At 44.7% G+C, this 20610-nt stretch overlaps 2 protein-coding genes across 8 annotated transcripts in view; one reads left to right on the top strand and one right to left on the bottom strand.

The window, feature by feature from the left end:
• Positions 1-852: 852 nt before the first annotated feature.
• On the bottom strand, positions 853-19682 carry LOC102947668 (aldo-keto reductase family 1 member B1). Of its 6 annotated transcripts, none has more exons than XM_043539624.1 (11): positions 19513-19658; positions 18414-18664; positions 13059-13226; positions 11501-11617; positions 10259-10336; positions 8795-8917; positions 5702-5808; positions 5415-5496; positions 4156-4239; positions 2155-2237; positions 853-1365 (listed from the first exon to the last, which is right to left on the bottom strand). In XM_043539624.1, the coding sequence occupies exons 2-11, from the start codon at positions 18483-18485 to the stop codon at positions 1323-1325; spliced, it is 957 nt and encodes a 318-aa protein (XP_043395559.1). In that variant the 5' UTR covers positions 18486-18664; positions 19513-19658; the 3' UTR covers positions 853-1322. The 6 variants fall into 6 exon arrangements, with proteins under 6 accessions (XP_043395559.1, XP_037733078.1, XP_037733071.1 ...); XM_037877150.2 differs by having other exon boundaries at positions 13059-13229; positions 18600-18664; XM_037877143.2 differs by lacking the exon at positions 18414-18664 and having other exon boundaries at positions 19513-19674.
• The window catches only part of LOC119563654 (perilipin-3-like), a 103741-nt gene continuing 101316 nt past the window's right edge, over positions 18186-20610 (top strand). The window contains exon 1 of one of the 2 annotated variants that reach the window (XM_043539650.1): positions 18186-18432. The gene's annotated coding sequence lies outside the window, so the exon portion shown is untranslated. Of the gene's footprint in view, positions 18950-20610 lie in introns of both variants that reach the window. The other variant, XM_043539639.1, reaches the window with a different exon arrangement.

Raw genomic sequence — 20610 nt, 5'->3', positions numbered from 1 at the left:
CCCTAATCTGTAAAAATGTCTGAAAACAGGTGTCTGTCTCTACCTAATGCCACATAAAGCACTGTAACCATTCTTCCCTTAGTCCTCAAATTATTTTCTACTTTATGGATTCTACTTGTTTTAGGTCACCTGTGATCTAGTTATACATTAAGTATTTTGAAAAAAAATTAAGTTTAGGGGGGCTGCATTCTACACCAATGTTTTAAAATGTGCTTTATCCACATGTACCTAAAGGTTTACATTTTAGAGACCCAGGGCTTGTCTAAAAAGTACTTCTGTGATCAATGAGCACAATGACATCTAGCTTTGTGTCTAAGACTTCCAGCACTGACCATCTCCCATGCACACCCCACTAAGCCCAAAGCTCCTACAATTCCAGTCACACCCAAGATAGATTTCTTTCTTCCCCCTTTATGCTCAGTTATACAGGGAGCAAGTTTGTCATTTAGTCCTAGAGCCACTTACACCAGCCCAGCAGTTCTCAAACTGTGGGTGAGGACCTCAAAGTAGGTCACAACCCCCCTTGAACGGGGTCACCAGGGATGGCTTAGATGTGCTGGGGCCTGGGCCTGAAGTCCAAGCCCCACTACCCAGGGCTGAAGTCAAAGCCTGAGAGCTACAGCCCTGGGTGGCAGGACTGAGGTTGCAGGCCACCTGCCTGGGGCTGAAGCCCTTGAGCTTCAGCTTTAGCCCCCTTCCTGGAGTGGTGGGGCTTGGGTAGGCTCAGGCTTCGGTTCCCCCCATCCTGGCATCATGAAGTAGTCAGAAGGGCATTGCAGTGCAATGAAGTATGAGAACCACTGCACTAGCCTACTGGTGCACCATTTAGTAAAGTGAATACACTCATTCAAATAATTGTACTCTGAATTGTTTAATGTCTTTGATACATTAGGCACAGGACAGTTATCCAGCTGGAACAATCAGACAAGTGGCATACAAGCCACTGTATAAAGAGTTCCATAGTTAATACAGCATCTCTTAATGTACTGACATTGTATTAACCTACCTTGAACTCCTCCTCAAGTGACTAGATGGGAAGTGGAATTTAATATACAAAGTAAACAAAAGAGGAATTAAAGTTAACTTTTTTTCGGTAGTCTTGCAAAAAGCAGTACCTCCAACCTGTTGATAAAAAGGTAACCCCTCTAAAGGTGTTAATATTTGTTCTTTAGCTTTTATATACATTTCTTCTTCCTTCAACCCACATGTCTGGTGGTAAAAGGGCAGACAACAGTTGAAGGACACAATCAGTATAGAAGAACAAGTCAGAGCAGAAGGAGGCTCCAACTTTAATAGCCAGAGATGCCAAGGAAACACCAGCTTTAATAATCTTCTTTGAATGGATATTCCTTGTGATTGACAGCCCTAAAAAAAAAGTGGGTGTTACCAAGTATTCAAAGTAACTACACATGTCCTTCTGTCAGGAAGACAGGCAGGGTATTGAATAGTGCTTAGGTAGATGTTCGCCAAGCAGGTCCCTACTGTAGGCATTAAAAGCATTCTGAACCTCCTGGCCACTCCTTCCATACCACTCCAAATTTAGGTATTTGGAACATACGGACAAAATAGAGGGGATAGTACCTGCTAAAGAAATGATTATGTAGGGATTATCTTCCTCTTGACAGTCATTCTAAGGCCTGGTCTACACTACTGAGTTAGGTCAATGTAAGATGCCTTGTCTCAACCTAGCTGTGGAAGTGCCTTCACTTAAATTTGGCTACCACTGACGTAAGTGCCTCTCTCTCCCAATTTACCACCACCACCACCTCCCCAAGCAGTGTATATGCATGGTCAATGTAATTAGGTCAATGCAGCGTCAGTGTTGACTGTTACAGGTTTTCAAGAGCCATGCCCCCACACTGACAATACAAGCGCTGCTAGTGAGGATGTGCAGTGCTGACAAAGTCAAGTGTGTGCATACACAAGCAATTTAATAACTACAGTGGCTGTATGCTGATGTAAACTATACTGACATAATTTTGTAGTATAGATAGAGTCTAAGGTATGTCTAATTACCCAAAGCCCATGATTTAAAATCTGGGGTCCTGCCTGCTTTCCCTTTCTCAAAGAGATCCTGCCTTGCCTTTAAAAGCAATAGTAAGCAATGAGTGGGATTTTGGGCATTCTGTAGGATTCAGAAGAAAAGCAACCTACATTAGCATTTCAACAGCCCTCCAATTCCTGTTAAAGCTGAGGATGGTTTCCATCTCCTCATTAGTCAATTCAAAGTCAAACACCTGAAAGGAAAGTGTTTTAAGTTAGGTCTGTAAGCAGCTGGAAATTAAGTGCACCTAATGTAAAGATAAGGCAGCTATGACTTAGAGCAGGGGTGAATTGTACCAGATTGGGTGACCAAAAATTCCACTGAAGCGTAATTACACCAGCTACCCTCACTTCAGGTAGAATGGAATACTTAGCACTAGGACACGACACACACACAAACAGTCCTTTCATCTGTAACTGCTCGTACGACATCAGGCTTCCAGAAGTTCGACCCAGAACACAACTAAAGTCGTCCCATGACTTCTGCAACATGCAATGGAAAGAGACACCTCAGATTCTAAGGCCAGAGTACCTCTTTACTCTCATGAGTATTTCCAATGAAGTCAGTGGGCTGCTGGGTGAGCAGTTCTAGTCCAAGAAGGATGACTTGTGTGGCACTTACTCACTTATTGTCCCAGTGACTTCAAGGGCAGCCCTCAGGTGAGTAACTTCTCTCCACTGGGAGAAAGAGGCTTTCAGCCAGACTGTGGCACCTTAGCAAAGTTATGCAGTTTTCCTCTTTGAGGAAATGCTCAGACCCATCCCCTGCTGAGATTTTCTGGAATTTCCCCTCCCTTTTTATAAATATAAACATTGATATAGCCATACCTGTTTCAGGATAGCAGTCCCCCAACAGTGATCAGTGCTAGATGCTTCTAGCAAGGAAGGTGCAAGGAAGCAGATGGTGGAAAATTGGGGAATAACCTTCCCCTAGGAGACTTCTTTCTAACTCCCATCAATTATTGATAGCATTATACACTGAAGCATAAGTGATTATAGTGCTAATGCATTTTTAGCCTGTCCTGTACAACTGCTGATGTTTTAGGCAGCCAGAAATGCTTGAGCCTACTAAGGTTTCGGTGTCAGGGATGCGTTGTGGCACTGCATTCCAGGGTTAAATTATGCATTGTATAAGTTTTGCCTGTCACATTGTTGTATTAGATGACAGGTTTCAGAGTAGCAGCCGTGTTAGTCTGTATCCGCAAAAAGAACAGGACGACTTGTGGCACCTTAGAGACTAACACATTTATTTGAGCATAAGCTTTCGTGAGCTACAGCTCACTTCATCGGATGCATTCAGTGGAATCTCCCCACTGTATTTTCCACTTTATGCATCCGATGAAGTGAGCTGTAGCTCACGAAAGCTTACGCTCAAATAACTGGGTTAGTCTCTAAGGTGCCAAAAGTCCTCCTTTTCTTTTTGTATTAGATGCTCGCTCCAACTGACCTTTATTATATCAACCATTGTAGTGCCATAACAGCCCTTTTCAAGTCCTCTCCTCTCTAAACTAAATAGGCGTAATCGTGTCACACGTGTCCTTATGTGTTTAAGTCTACTCATGTTAAATTACATAAAGGTAATGCATCCCAGTGGGTAGAGCACAGATCTATTCCTAGCTCTGCCACTGACCTGCTGGGTGACTGAGGGTGGTGAAGTAACTTGCCCCATGTTTCCCCATCTATAAAGAGGTGGATAATGAGTCTGACCACTGTTGCAAAGCATTTTGAGATCTACTGCTGAAAAGCCCAATATAAGAAGTAGGTATTAAATTACGTTTAACTCTAGCTGTGTAGGAGTAGAATTAAAGCTTAAAATTAAGAGACTTGGAAATGTGGTGGTATGACAAATAGGATGTGACAGTTTAACTCACTTCGCTCCTGGTTTTAAATTTAACAAAAATGCAAGTCCACTTGAATTTTCACACAAAGTATGAACGCACAACTAAAAATGCAGTACTGAATGCTGAAATATAGAAGGATCTTTCTACCTCGCTGCCCCTTCTCTTGCTCCCATCAAATGTACTTTGGGATAAATGAGAAAATTAGGAAGATGGCACCCCATCTTGCTACTGTAATGGATAGGTGTACCAATAGTCTTATTTGAAACCTTACCTTAAAGTTCTCCTCAATATGGTGTGGTTTGTCAGACTTAGGAATCACTGCCACATTCCTCTGGATGTGAAACCGGATCAGAACCTGAGAGAAAAGAACAGGAATTCTGATGACACTGAAGCTACCAGTCACTAGTAGTGCTGGTCAAGGATTTTTTGGAGGGTTTTTTTGGTTTGTTTGGGGTAGGGGGTATTGTTCTAAATAAGTTTTCTAGAAATGTAGCACTTTTTTTGGTTACAAACCAATTCCAGTTTATGCAAATCTATTCATTGTTCAGAAGTATTCCTCAGGTGGTTTGTGTAAACAAATTACATCCTGTAGTGTGTTTGCAAGCTGCTCAAGTCAACTATGAATTGTTTGCAATGTCATTGTTTCTGCTCCCTGCTCGGGCAAGAAGTTTTTGGAAAACAGGACTCCCTCCGTGACCCCCATGTCCTGTGTTATACAGGGATTCAGATGATCATAGAGGCCTCTTCTGGTCTTAAGAACTGAACGAGGAACAGCTAAGGCTCCCAGCTTTGACATCTTCAACAGAAAAAGGGATGCATTTTTCAGGAAGCATTTTTTGAGGAAAAAAAATTCACCCTTTTTCAAGCAACTTTATGATTGGAGCCTGACAGCTGCTGACTGGGTGTGAGTATGAAGATCTGTCTGAAGAGTCATTCTCTCAAACATTCTTACGAGCAAAAACAAAAACAAAAAACCCCACACAGTTGTAAGAGTGTTTGTGAACAGCAAATAGTAAGAAGTAGAAACATGGTCAAACTGAGCAGCCATGAGAAATTTTCCCCAACTGTTCACAAACATTGAATTCTGGAAAACAAACACACACCTGCTAGCTTTAGTCAAATAGCGAAACACTGAGGCGTCCATGAAAAATAATGTAGCCAGCTCAAGGATTCATAGGGTGATTTGGCTGAACCTCATTTGATTTTTTCCACAGCCCCTTTCATCGCTAAGTTCATATGATCAACATGGCACTTTCTGGAGGGCACCCAAAGGCCCATCTTTAAGACTGGTCAGCAATAATCTGTGCTAATGACAGGCACTCCCTGTTCCTTGCCAGGTCCTTCCTGTTGCCAGACTGAACTGTTTGTTCTGACAATCCCTCTCCTTCTAAACTGAGTTAGATTTAAAATAAGACATTCTAAAGAGTCACTGTGTAAAGACCGCAGAGTATCTGTGGAAGAGTGCAACGTTGGCGCAAGGCAATGTATTACAAAGGAGGCAACATGCACTGTGCTGGGACTCCAATGTACCTGAGCAGAGGTTTTGCTGTGTTTAGCAGCAATCTCTTTAATCTTAGGGTCCTCTAGAAGAGTAGGGTCCCCTGGGTTGGCCCTATAAAAAGAAAAAAAAACCCAACAGCCAATAGGTTAACGGTAGACTACCATCCCTTGCATGAAACAGGATATATTTCACAGGAGGATTTGCAATATAGCGACAGAAATATGTATCAATTGTAACTGCATTGGACATTCAACTTTCTTCAATGATTTGAGAGAGAGACATACATACTCTAAGAGAGGCTGCCAAGCATTCTTACCATGGCCTGGCAGGAGAGCCAAGGGGACTGTATGCAGTCACAGAGATCCCTTTGGATTGGCAATATTTAATCAGCTTCTCCTGGGTAAGGTATGGGTGGCACTCAATCTGCAGGCACAAGGACACACAGGTTCATCCAGGGGCAGACTGCACTGCTAGCGCTCCTGTGCTCCAGAGGATACAGACCCTATGGCTACCTTTGGAGCCACTCGTATACCTCTGGTATAAAGAAGTCTTGCAGAACATCACACACAAAATATCTACCTGCCTTGCTGTTGATTACTATCTGCCCTACAGTAGCATCTAGAGCAGCGGTTCTCAAACTGTAGGTCGGGACCCTGAAGTGGGTTGCGACCCCTTTTTAATGGGGTCACCAGGGCTGGTGTTAGACTTGCTGGGGCCAGATGCCAAAGCCCAAGCCCCACTGCCCAGGGCCAAAGCCAAAGCCCAAGGGCTTCAGCCCTGGGTGGCAGGTCTCAGGTTATAGGCCCCCAACTGGGGGTGAAGCCCTTGGGCTTTCGCCCCCTGCCTGGGGCAGCAGGGCTCAGGCTTAAGCTCTGGCCATCCCACCTGGGGCTTTGGGACTCAAGCGGGCTCAGGCTTCGGTCCCCCCTCCTGGGATCATGTAATAATTTGTTGTCAGAAGGGGATCATGGTGCAATGAAGTTTGAGAACCCCTGATCTAGAGGCCTGAACCTGTATCAGAACCACTCAGTGCTAGGTTCTGTACAACACAGTGACAGGCTCTGCCCTGAAGCGCTTTGAGTCCAAACAGACAAGATATACAAAATACTAGTATCCCCATCTGTAAAATGGGGGAACAAAGGTAGGTGACCTGCCCACGGTCATGCAGGAAGTCTGTAGCAGATCAGGGTCTACGAAGTCACCATTCAGTGAATTAACCACAAAATTGTTCTTCCTTCTTTTATCATGATGATGATTATGGAAAGCCTGATAATATTCTACTTGCCCAACACACAAAAGTTACTCTCCCATGGTGAGCAGAATTTTGCTAGGCAGGTATATATGTAAATGCTTTTACTATACTGTGTATGGGCAACGTACCAGAGTAATTGTCATCGTAGAAACCAGAACTTGGAGATTTACCAACTTGTTGCTTTAACATCTTAAAAAAATTTACATTAATATAATTTTGAATCTCCTTTCATATACTGATCACACTTTCAAATAATGCAGCCTGTAAAGCATGGATATGCTTCTACCCAGAGCAGTGCATCTTGGCATGGTAAAACATTTGTATACCGTGCTGGGTTTGACTAGGTCTATATTCATTTTTAAGTATTTCTTAGATGGTAAACACTCCAGGGCAGGTACTGTGTCTTTTGAGGGTCTGTGTAATGCACCCAGCACAGTGGGAACCTAATCCTGAATGGGACGTTTGGGTACTCCAGCTACATAGTATTAGACATTATTATTAAAAAACTATTTTAAAGCAATCTGTGTTAAGCAAATATTTTAAAAAGTGAAACTGTGTACTATGCTCCATAAAGAAAGAGCCAAATGGAGTAGTTATCAAATCCTTTATCCTGCCTTCTGAAGTCACGGGAAACTGGCTGAGCAAGACCCCACCACATGTTCAAAAGTAAAAAGGAAAAGCCTTTGGCCTGCTCATGCCAGCTCTTACCTCGTGCAGGTAGTCCCATTGATGTCAATGGCACCGTTCATGTGAGTATGGATTCCCATGTTTATATATTATGCTGCAGGTGCTGGTGCTAACTTGGCACGTTCAACTGGCAATTGCAATGGTCATACAGCTTTATGGTTACAATGCTGTGTCCACAAATACAGCCCCTCCCACCTATGCTTAGACCACACTAAAGTTAAAAATTCACCCAAAGGAGTCATTTAATAAAGCCGTAAACATTTGGGAAAAAACTTATATGGGAACCCTTCCCAATCATACTGCAGAACCATGACGTGACACAAGGATAACACTAAAACTAAAAGCACAGCCATAAGACTCTGAAACGCTCATGAATGCTATTGCCCAGTGTACTGCATTGAGCAGAGACCAAAGGAACTTTCAGCAGCCATAGTGTAAAGCCAGAAATCTCTGGTTACTTTTTTTTTTTGGTACAATGGAAAAAAACTGCACAAGTCAAGGCAAAATATAAATCAACTCTAGTGGGCTTAAATCTGTGGGTATATTTTGTAGGCTCAAATGTAACGTAGTGTTCCAGAACTCCTTGATGTTTAAGACCTCGGTCATGGACTGGCTGGTCCTTTAAGGGGAAGCTGGGTTCTGTCTTGTCCATGAGGTAGCAGCTAACCCCCTGATGATCTTGATCTGGTGACGTGATGACAACTATTGATCCTAGCAGTGAGTGAAAGGGTTCACAAGTACTGCACAAGACAGAGGGGAACTCAGCTGAGGGAGCTTCCAGTATGTAGGAAGGGCTGGATGAAGGCAGGCTGAAGTAGAAAGGTCCCTGGGAGAAGAGGCAGTGAGGAAACCTGCGGCAAAGAAGAACCTGCAGGGGGAAGTCCTGGGTGGCAGTGCTCAGCTTAAGAAACACAGAATGCTGTGGAGTCTGAAAGTAGGGCAAAGGGAGGGACCTGCAGCATAGCCCAAAAGGGGCAGAACCACCATTTGTTTAGATGTTTATCTGGATTTTCAGTTTGTCCTTTCCTTACCCTGGAAGGGGACAGAACTTAAGAGATAACTGGGTGGGCCACAGAAGATGCGGACAGAAACAGACCGCAGGGCCAAAGTGACCACCAGAGGGTGCTAGAGATGAAGACCCTGGCAATGTCAGGCTCAGATACCTTGGGGTGCTAGGAGGAGGAGTGAAACTGCTTACAGCATTTCATGGGGTTGTGAAAGGTTCTATATTCTGCACATGCTGCTACGAGGTGTATCACGGTAGTCTAGACACGGCATGAATGACAATCCTAACTTGCATCCCAGTAGTCAACCTTAATACCCACTCACTGAATGGTAACGTCCACAGACGTTCCTGAGTTCTCAGTATTTTGTTGAATTCCAAACTCCTTTTTTAAGATCCGTTCAAGCATATGTAGCCCAGCCTTTAGACACATGTTCATCAGAAACCAGCAGGAATAAATACCTTACCTGGTTGTTGGCAGGCTTGAATTTTAAACCAGGTTTGGTTAGGAGTCTCTCAATCTGTTTGTGGTTAAAGTTGGAGATTCCAATGGCTTTCACCAGACCTGCATCCACCAGCTCTTCCATAGCCTAAGGGGACAAAGTAATCCAGTCATGTACAGGAGCTAGTACTACTGCCAGCTTAGCCTTTTTCCTTTACCACAGTAACTGATAAATCAATAAGGAGGGGAGACTAGATTGGGGTGGGCAAACTTTTTGGCCCAAGGGCCACATCTGCGTATTGAAATTATATGGCAGGCCATGAATGCTCACAAAATTGGGGGTTGGGGTGTGGGAGGGGGTGAGGGTTCCAGCTGGGGTTGAAGGCTCTGGGGTGGGGCCAGAAATGAGGCGTTCAGGGGTGTGGGAGGGTGCTCCGGGCTGGGACCAAGGGGTTCGGAGGGTAGGAGAGGGATTAGGGCTGGGGCAGGGGGTTGGGGCATGGGAGGGGGTCAGGGGTGCAGGCTCCGGGCAGCGCTTGCCTCAAGCAGCTCCCAGAATCAGTGGCATGTCCCCACTCCAGCTCCTACACGGAGCGCTGCCTCTGTGCGCTGCCCTGTCCGCAGGTGCCACCCCTGCAGCTCCCATTGGCCGTGGTTCCTGGCCAATGGGAGCTGGGGGGGGGGGGGGGGGTTAGCCCTTGGGTGGGGTCAGCATGCGGAGCCCCCTGGCTGCCCCTACATGTAGGAGCCGGAAGGGGGATACGCCGCTGCTTCCAGGAAGCATGCAGAGTGGGGCAAGTCCCTGACCCCACTTCCTGGCGGGAGCTCAAGGGCCGGATTAAAACATATGGAGGACTGGATGCGGCTCCTGGGCCGTAGTTTGCCCACCCCTGGACTAGATGATCTAATGGTCATGTCTGGCCTTAAAATCTTTGCATCGATGAATTAAGTGTTCACGTTAAGCATGTCTGTTCCCCAGAGTCCATCCCACCATCACATCCAGACCAGCCCACCCTTTCCCCATGAGAGCCAAATCTCATCCTTTTAGGACACTGTCTTTTTATGCCATCTAATAGAAGCAAAGAGGTTAATAAATCACTCCGTTTTTGAGCTGACAGGACAGAGACATGAAGAGCACAGACCAGAGCCTCAAGCTACACAGGTAGGTGATCACATTGTTCTTTTCCACAATGCTCAGCCTTCCTCTTATGGGGAAAATGGCACTCTCAGAGCCACTATGTCACCTAGGCTGTGGGTAGCCGCAACAGACATAGAATCATGCCACTCAAATGGAATAAAGGGTAGATAGTTCTGAACAAAGAACATTTGGAAACCTTGAATTCCTAGTGATGCAGAGACCCTGTGAGCAGCCCCCAGCCGAATACATCTCTCCAAACCCTAATATGAACAACATTGCAGCCCCCACCATTACAGGCATACAGCCTTCTGCTCCACTTCTGGTGTGTAAGAACGAAGAGTGAATTTTTACCTCCCATGTGTCCAGAATATCCGTGTTACTGGGGACAACCATACCATTGTCATCTACAGGATGCATCTCCTCACCAGCCTGTCATATCAAGACAGAAAGTTTAAAGAGATTTGCTTTCAGAACTGGAATACCCAGATTCTATCAGCAAGTCAAAATAGATGCATGGGTCCCAATTCAACAAGGAACTTAAGCATATGCAAAACTTTAAATCAATGGTACTACTCATGCGCTTAAAATTATGCGCATATTTAAGTACCTTGCTGAATCAGGGCCATACTGCATATGGTGACTTAAATTGGAGCTAATAGAGGGGAAATTGTAACCTTTGGTCAAGTAATTAGCTTAATAAGTCTAAAGAGAGGAGAGGGAAGTCCTCCACTCTTTATGTAACAAGTTTCATTCCAGCCCTGGTATTCATTCCAAAAAACTATGGTTAATTCTGTGACTTGCTTCATCTTCCATTGATAATCACTCTAAATAGACCAATAATTAAGAACATTGGCCATACTGGGTCAGACCTTTCTAAAGATCCATCTAGCCCAGTATCCGGTCTTCCGACAGTGGCCAATGCCAAGTGCCCCTTGGGAATGAACAGAACAAATAATCATCAAGCGATCCATGCCCTGTCACCCATTCCCAGCTTCTGGCAAACGGAGGCTAGGGACACCATCCCTGCCCCTCCTGGCTAATAGCCATTGATAGACCTATCCTCCATGGATGTATCTAGTTTTTTCTCCCAAAACTGGAATCCACACAACACTGCCCCTGCAGCTGAAGAAGCCTGGATGGGAAATGCCCGACTCCAAAAATATTCATTCTATGTTGTAAACTCACAGTTCTGCTATTGCTTAGAGAGAGAAAAGTATAGCATGCAGCCACCAGAACTCCTAAAGAGATAATCGATAATACCCATATGCACAGTAGTATAGCCTTGCTTTTGCCATGTAGGTGACCTGCATAGAAGCACTTGTTGGTTGCTATCAAAGTCACTGGAGGCTTGGAATGCTGTGGAAGCAACATCTATAGAGATGTCTCCTCCTCCTCACCCCTCTTCTGCCAGAGAAGTGGCCTCACGTTTCTCTATACAGTGTAACACTTAGATGAATAAAACATGGCAAAGAGAAATTCCAGAAGGAGGCTAGTCCTCCTTGGCGGACTAGATGGTGGCCATGGCCTAGCATCTGAGCACTCAAGGATTCTCTCAGGATGATGAGGAGACAAGAACTAGAGGAGGCTCGCTACCTTGAATCCCATAGGGAAATGAATAAGGTAGAGGTCCAGATAATCCAGTTTCAGTGCAGCAAGGCTCGTCTGGCATGCCCCCTTCACAAGGGATCGCTCATGAAACGTGCACCACAGCTGCAAGGAGAAAACCAAGATGGACAGTTACTCTGAAACCTTACAGAATCCCCCTGTCCAGAGAGAGGCTATTTTATATCTACGAGAAACAGGTCTGAGAACATCACCCCTTCTGCTTACATAGCTTATGCCAAAGACAGATCTATGTGTCTTGCCGCTAAAATTTTAAGTGACAGATTAAAATAGAGCCCAAACTCAAAATACAGTATTTATAAAAAGGAATTGACAGAATAAAGCTTCCTACCATGTGTCCCCAGATGGGAAAAACTGCACGTATTTTGGCAGTTCCACATTTCCAAAGTGATTAAAAGTTGTCAGCATGGCCTATTGATTTTTATTACCTAATTCCAAAGCTCAGATACAAGGATAGAATTGTCATAAGGTATTTGGAAACTTCAGTAAATCCCCAATAAGCCACACATCACCGTCCTGAACCCAAACTAGAGCTGGCTGTAACTTGTCTTTTATTTAAATATTTTGATGAAAAACTGGTTTTTGACCAAAATTAAAAGTGCTGAGAAAATTTTATTTTGGTCAAAAATTTCCATTTTTTTAAATTGAAAAACTAGAAACAAAAAATTCCTAGTAACAATGTCCATCTTCTAGTAAGATATTTTTGGTTTTTTACCACCCCCTAACCTTCCCCGCCTCAAAAGACCCCAAAAAACAAAACAAAAACAACAAACATTTTATTTGTTTTGTTGAAAAACTGAATTTTCTTCAGAAAATTAAAATACAAATACTCACAAATTTCCTGCTCTACTAAAAACTGGTTTTAGGCAGAGGAACAAATTCAGAGAGGAGAGTAGAGGTGATCTAAGTTGGTTTAGCTCATATGTCAGTGGGCCAGAAGAGAAAAGTAGAGCCATTAAGACAATTAACTAGAAAAGTAAAAAAGTTATAATAGGCCCCCAACTTTAATTTACACCTTATTCCAGGTTTGCATTGCATTGCATTACATTGCTTCCACCGATTTAGGCTTCCTTACACATCAGTAAGTTAAAATATATAACTGAAGCACTGCCTCTGAATTTGACCTAGAGATTTCTAATTTCTTGTTTTCCTACCATGCTTCTAGGGGGAAAAACCTTAAAGTAGCAAAGACTCGAAATTTGCAGATCATGGTGGCCACGCTATCCTTCTCTGAATTGTCAAAATGCTCCCAACAGGATTCTTCTCCCATTGCAAATAATGGATGAACTTTATGGAAGATCCTGTTCCACACAACAGAATTACAAGAATCCCATTTTCCTTGCTTTTACCCCTCTCCTTGCCTCGCTAGAAAGACAGAAGCATAAAACTAACAGGAGGGATGAAGGGGATTATTCCCTCGGTCATTTTATCCCTGGAGCATGGGCTGTCTGTTGAGCTCCATCTCTCTCCATGTAACTAAATTATTTGCCCTATGACCCCATGATACAATTCCTGTAGCCAGTTGTACCTTACTGACAACAAAAAGATCTTCCCGTTTCACAACCCCTTCCTTGATTTTCTGCTGGATTCCATCCCCTATTTCACTCTCATTCTTGTACAAAGAGGCACAGTCGAAGTGGCGGTATCCAATGTCGATGGCAAACTTCACCACTTCTTCCACTTTCCCTGGAGGAGCCTGAAAACAAAATGAACACCTGTAAAACACCAACATTTCCAGATAGGAGAGTGGCTCAAACTGACCACAGAGTGGGTGTGCTAATCCAATGGTATGCAAACTAGATCAGATTAATAACCATTTTGAATGTGCTTCTGTACCTGGGAATTTATCCTGTGATCTCCATTTATACGGAGCATAAAACTACTCAGGGTTTTGTTGTATGGGACGGAATCCAAAGGAGTGTGTGAAACACAAAGCAAGAGTGATTCAGAGAACCCCACCTGGAAGGGTCAATTTCTAGTTTGAAAACAGTGTTGGATTCCTGGCTGTGTAACTATATCCAGCATTATGTGTAGGCTAAACAATCACCATAGGATTTATGGGGGTAGCTCTTGCCTATCTGCCCTTCCCTCTACCTCCTCCGACCACACCCACCCACCCACCCCCCAACCAGGATAGCTTTATGGGGACATCCCTTTGCTACTGCAAGCCTAGCCCAGATCAGCCACCCTCCCTATCAGTTGGGACTGCTTTCTGGGGGGAGGATGCTCCTTTAAGTACCCCCACAACCCTCTCCCCACATGCACTACCAGGTAGCAGAAGCCTAAGATAGTACTGTGTCTAGCACCAGTCCTGCTTGCAAGATGGAATCTTGCAAAAAATACTGTTCCCCATTCCCCACAGTCCATGCACATGTTCCTGGAGTTCTGGGAGTAAAGGTGGTTGGGGGAGGACTTGCCTAACAGCTCTCTCTTCTGGATGCAAAATGTTGATATTTTTATTAGTTGCATTGGGGTTAATGGGCGCTGTGTGGCTGAATTCCCTAGATGGCTTTGAAACCTTCAAATCCAAATGCTGCTGGGCCTCTTTGGTTATTTGCTTCCTCATTGTGTAACTTCATATAGTATATGCTCAGGGCCAGATAAATGATACATACAATAAGACTATTCAATGCTGTACTTTCTTTACTGTGAGTGCATAAAGACTGCCCTTGGAATTGATGAGAAGGTAGAAAGATTTTTTTCCCCTCTTCAAGATCCCTCACTTCAAATTTTGTCTAGTCAAATCTGAAATCAACAGAAGTGGCAAGCGCTCTACACATTTCAGGATCAAACACAGAAGAAACAGGTTCTCCTTTAGCTCAGTCAATAACTCTACCTCTTTGACCTGCAGAGATTCATTCAGTTTCTTAAAAAGAAAAGGAGTACTTGTGGCACCTTAGAGACTAACCAATTTATTTGAGCATAAACTTTTGTGAGCTACAGCTCACTTCATCGGATGCATACTGTGGAAAGTATAGAAGCTCTTTTTATACACACAAAGCATGAAAAAATGGGTGTTCACCACTACAAAAGGTTTTCTCTCCCCCCACCCCACTCTCCTGCTGGTAATAGCTTATCTAAAGTGATCACTCTCCTTACAATGTGTATGATAATCAAGTTGGGCCATTTCCAGCACAAATCCAGGTTTTCTTCCCCCCCACACACACAAATCCACTCTCCTGTTCAGACTATGCTGACAGCTTGTGCCACACGCTCTCAAAGAAACTGCGGAACCACCTGATCAACATCCTCTACAGCAAACAGGGAAAGATAAAGAATGAGCTCTCAAAAATGGATACTCTCATAAAAAAGCAACCTTCCACACAAACTTCCTCGTGGCTGGACTTTACTAAAACTAGACAAGCCATTTACAACACACACTTTGCTTCTCTACAAAAGAAAAAGGGCACTAAACTTTCTAAACTACTACATGCCACAAGGGGCCACAGCAATGGTTCCCTCAACCACCCAGCAATATTGTTAACCTATCCAACTATACTCTTAGCCCAGCAGAAGCAGCTGTCCTATCTCGCGGCCTCTCCTTCTGCCCCTCCACCCCCACGAACATGATACAGTTCTGTGGTGACCTAGAATCCTATTTTCGACGTCTCCGACTCAAGGAATATTTCCAACACACCTCTGAACAACGTACTAATCCACAGAGACCTCCCTACCAACACTACAAAAAGAAGGATTCTAGGTGGACTCCTCCTGAAGGTCGAGACAGCAGACTGGACTTCTACACAGAGTGCTTCCGCCGACGTGCACGGGCTGAAATTGTGGAAAAGCAGCATCACTTACACCACAATCTCAGCCGTGCAGAACACAATGCCATCCTCAGCCTCAGAAACAACTGACATCATAATCAAAAAGGCTGACAAAGGAGGTGCTGTTGTCATCATGAATAGGTCAGAATATGAACAAGAGGCTGCTCGGCAGCTCTCCAACACCACTTTCTACAAGCCATTACCCTCTGATCCCACTGAGAGTTACCAAAAGAAACTACAGCATTTGCTCAAGAAACTCCCTGAAAAAGCACAAGATCAAATCCGCACAGACACACCCCTGGAACCCCGACCTGGGATATTCTATCTACTACCCAAGATCCATGAACCTGGAAATCCTGGGTGCCCCATCATCTCAGGCATTGGCACCCTGACAGCAGGAATGTCTGGCTATGTAGACTCCCTCCTCAGGCCCTACCCTACCAGCACTCCCAGCTACCTTCGAGACACCACTGACTTCCTGAGGAAACTACAATCCATCAGTGATCTTCCTGATAACACCATCCTGGCCACTATGGATGTAGAAGCCCTCTACACCAACATTCCACACAAAGATGGACTACAAGCCGTCAAGAACACTATCCCCGATAATGTCATGGCTAACCTGGTGGCTGAATTTTGTGACTTTGTCCTTACCCATAACTATTTTACATTTGGGGACAATGTATACCTTCAAATCAGCGGCACTGCTATGGGTACCCGCATGGCCCCACAGTATGCCAACATTTTTATGGCTGACTTAGAACAACGCTTCCCCAGCTCTCGTCCCCTAACGCCCCTACTCTACTTGCACTAGATTGATGACATCTTCATCATCTGGACCCATGGAAAAGAAGCCCTTGAGGTATTCCACCAAGATTTCAACAATTTCCATCCCACCATCAACCTCAGCCTGGTCCAGTCCACACAAGAGATCCACTTCCTGGACCCTACCGTGCTAATAAACGATGGTCACATAAACACCACCCTATACCGGAAACCTGACCGCTATTCCTACCTACATGCCTCCAGCTTTCACCCTGACCACACCACACGACCCATCGTCTACAGCCAAGCTCTGCAATACAACCGCATTTGCTCCAACCCCTCAGACAGAGACAAACACCTACAAGATCTCTATCAAGCATTCTTACAACTACAATACCCACCTGCGGAAGTGAAGAAACAGATTGATAGAGCCAGAAGAGTTCCCAGAAGTCACCTACTACAGGACAGGCCTAACAAAGAAAATAACAGAACGCCACTAGCCGTCACCTTCAGCCCCCAACTAAAACCCCTCCAACGCATTATTAAGGATCTACAACCTATCCTGAAGGATGACCCAACACTCTCACAAGTCTTGGGAGACAGGCCAGTCCTTGCCTACAGACAGCCCCCCAACCTGAAGCAAATACTCACCAGCAACCACATACCACACAACAGAACCACTAACCCAGGAACCTATCCTTGCAACAAAGCCTGTTGCCAACTGTGCCCACACATCTATCCAGGGGACACCATCACAGGGCCTAATAACATCAGCCAGACAATCAGAGGCTCGTTCACCTGCACATCCACCAATGTGATATATGCCATCATGTGCCAGCAATGCCCCTCTGCCATGTACATTGGTCAAACTGGACAGTCTCTACGTAAAAGAATAAATGGACACAGATCAGATGTCAAGAATTATAACATTCATAAACCAGTCGGAGAACATTTCAACCTCTCTGGTCACCCGATTACAGACATGAAAGTTGCGATATTACAACAAAAAAAACTTCAGAACCAGACTCCAGCAAGAGACTGTTGAATTGGAATTCATTTGCAAATTGGATACAATTAACTTAGGCTTGAATAGAGACTGGGAGTGGCTAAGTCATTATACAAGGTAACCTATTTCCCCTTGTTTTTTCCTTCCCCCTGCCCCCCCCCGTTCCTCAGACGTTCTTGTTAAACCCTGGATTTGTGCTGGAAATGGCCCATCTTGATTATCACACACATTGTAAGGAGAGTGATCACTTTAGATAAGCTATTACCAGCAGGAGAGTGGGGTGGGGGGAGAGAAAACCTTTTGTAGTGGTGAACACCCATTTTTTCATGCTTTGTGTGTATAAAAAGAGCTTCTATACTTTCCACAGTATGCATCTGATGAAGTGAGCTGTAGCTCATGAAAGCTTATGCTCAAACAAATTGTTTAGTCTCTAAGGTACCACAAGTACTCCTCTTCTTTTTGCAAATACAGACTAACACGGCTGTTACTCTGAATTCTGTTTCTTGCTGGCATGGATTCCTTACAAAGAAAACACTGTTATTTGATGAAGTTAACTAGATGGTATAGGTTATCTATTCTGTATTGTTCACAGAAAGAATGGCAGTTATTCATTTATTGTTGCCACAATATACCTATGCCATAGCTCTTTTTATAATCTCAAAGACATGTATTTTCAAGCTTCTTCATAGCACAGACCACATTTTAATACAGAGATTCTCTTGGGAACACTCCCCTCTCTTCACAAGCTTTGCAATCATAGGGATCAATGGTAGGTTTCAGAGTAACAGCCGTGTTAGTCTGTATTCACAAAAAGAAAAGGAGTACTTGTGGCACCTTAGAGACTAACCAATTTATTTGAGCATAAGCTTTCGTGAGCTACAGCTCACTTCATCGGATGCAGTGAGCTGTAGCTCACGAAAGCTTATGCTCAAATAAATTGGTTAGTCTCTAAGGTGCCACAAGTACTCCTTTTCTTTATATGGATCAATATCCTTTCCCACTGGCTACTTCATAATCACCCTGTGGTAAACAGCACTTGCTCAAGTAGAAGGTGAACACTAGGAAAGTCTGTATATTTATAAACTTCTTTTAGCATGATTCAGCAGGTGGAACAAGGACTATATGTGACTGGCCAGTTATCTACAGCACACAGCTTGAGAACCTCTGCTCTATATGTTGATAAGTTATGAAGCTAAAAGTAACAGATGCTGGGCAGAGATGATAGAATTCTCAAAAACTCTGAATGTTCCTACAGCAATGTTAACTTTGTCTCTGCATTAGTGTACATCTGAAGAGGGGCTTTCATCACACCAACACACAACACTGAGCACTGCAGAATACTGACCATCAATACAATACAATAGGTAGAAACCGCAAGTATTTTCCTATAACTATGAGTTCTTTTTTTACTGTGCATAAAACTGTTCTAAAACAATGTACACACAGGGTGATCTTTGTTGTTCTCTGTGTGATCACATTGCCAGCTTTAATGTTGTTTTAATGTATTTTTGTACATAAACACACTCCTCTGGTAAGAGTGATTCTTGTAATTGCAGTCCCAATTTGTCACCATGGAAGCAAGTAACATCATAAACCCTGGATTGAAAGAAAAAAAAAACAGAATTAAAAAGGAGGAAGGGTTCCATTTACACAGAAAGGATGGGATTCTTTTCTCAATTATACCACTGTAAATTCAGAATGACTCCATCAATGCCAACAGAGCTATTATGGATTTAAACTGGTGTGACTGAAATCAGAAGCTGACCTACATTCTGCACTTGGGTATCTAAAGATCAAGAAAGAAATACCACAAATACCAGTTTTCACGCCTTCATAGAATCTAAGGCCAGAAAGGACCATTATAATCAACGTTGTTTGCATGTAAGTAAAATACATCACGAAATTTGCTATCAGGCAGCCAAGGAACCTTTGGAAACCTGAATTTTTAAAAAGAGTCTTTCATGCACAGGTGTTGTCTCACTGTTGGCTACATTTTAGTCAGCATCAGTAACTCTTAAAACAACATTTTATGCTCGCCAAGTAGCTGCAGAATCCAAGCACCTAGAACAAAGCCCAGTTCCTACAACTGCTGCTCGTTAGCCTTTTATTGACATGGTGAGAAAAGCAGCTGAAACGCTGCTCGGATCCTAAATCCATATAAGGGCCAGGTATTGAGCGCGATAAAACCAAACACCTAGCAGGAAACTGGACTTCACAATGACATCCACATCTTGCTAGCAACGTAAACAAAAACAGCTTGCCAAAGGGTAACTATCGGGCCTGTGCCGCTGCCTCCGGCATTGCAGGCAGCCCGAGGAAAAGAAACTCCTGCCTTTTGCACAGACACAGCTGGAAACTTTGGCCGCGTTTGTAAAGGGAGAAACCAGGGCAGAGAGCAGCTGCACTATACCCGGCGTGCCAGACCCTGGAGCCTTTGCAATTACCTGCCAGGTGCCTAGCCCCAGGATGGGCATCTTGGCCTTAGGGCTCAGTTGCACGTAGGTCGCCATAACTCCCGCTCTGCGATTCTCCGTGGACTGGAGCACGCCCCCGGGCCTTGCCCCAGCGGAGCCCCTTTATCAGGGTCTGGCCACGCCCCATCTGCCGGCCGCGGGTGGCATTAGCAGAGGTCGTTGTCTGTGCTGTAAACAGAGCCGCTCCTTGTGTTTCCCACCCCCGGAAAGGAGCAGAGGCTGGGGGCATCTCTCTCCTTGCAGCACGAGTCGCTGGTGCTGCCCGCGCCAGACCCTGCCTGCGGCCTCCCCGCTCTTTGCCCGGCCCAGCTCCTCCGCGGGGCTTTCCCCCAAAGCTCTGCAGGCGTCGTGCGGACCCCGTGAGCAGCGCCTGGGGTGTCAGCGAGGAAGGGCTGAGGCAGCTGTCCCCCCCCCCCCCGCGTGGTGTGCTGGACAAGCTCATTGTTCTGTCCTGCGCGGGGTTTGTCTTGATTTCTGGAGTAGGGTAACCAGGGTCTTTTAAAAAACGGTCTCCTCCTAAATCCCTGTCTTGGCGAACGAACAAGCAGCTTAGCTGTTCTAAAGGAAGCCCTGAGCATGCAGCAGTTCCCGAGGGGGAGTTGTGGGCCCTGAGCAGCTCTGAAAATCAGGCCCCAGGCCTCTCCAACTAGGCCCCGAAGTACAAGCAATCAAGGTGCCAAGTCTAAAAATATGCATCTTAGTTGCTCTGTTTCCCCCTCTGTAAAATAGGGATGAGCCTTCCCTGCCACACCTATTGTGTGAGGTTCCGCTAATTAATGTGTCTAAAGTGCTTTGAGATCCTAGGATGGAAGCAGCAATAGAAATGTTATTGAACTGCATGTTCAGATCATACTGTGGGTTCTGGGGCTTTATGTTCCAGGACTCCATCCCTGTTCCCGAAAGGCCCTGGGGTAAAAAGTCATATCTAACACTGACCTATTCTATCAGGGGTGGCCAAACTTACTGACCCTCTGAGCCACATACCACACTTCAGAAATTCGAGAGCTGGGAGGCACTTGCCAGGGCTTGAGACCCCAGCCCCGCGGGGAGGGGTTTTCAGGGCCTTAA

This window comes from Chelonia mydas, chromosome 1 (genome assembly GCF_015237465.2).
Source record: "Chelonia mydas isolate rCheMyd1 chromosome 1, rCheMyd1.pri.v2, whole genome shotgun sequence".
Taxonomy (NCBI): domain Eukaryota; kingdom Metazoa; phylum Chordata; order Testudines; family Cheloniidae; genus Chelonia; species Chelonia mydas.
Note: the sequence above shows the minus strand (reverse complement) of the source record. Positions and strands in the feature narration are given on the sequence as shown.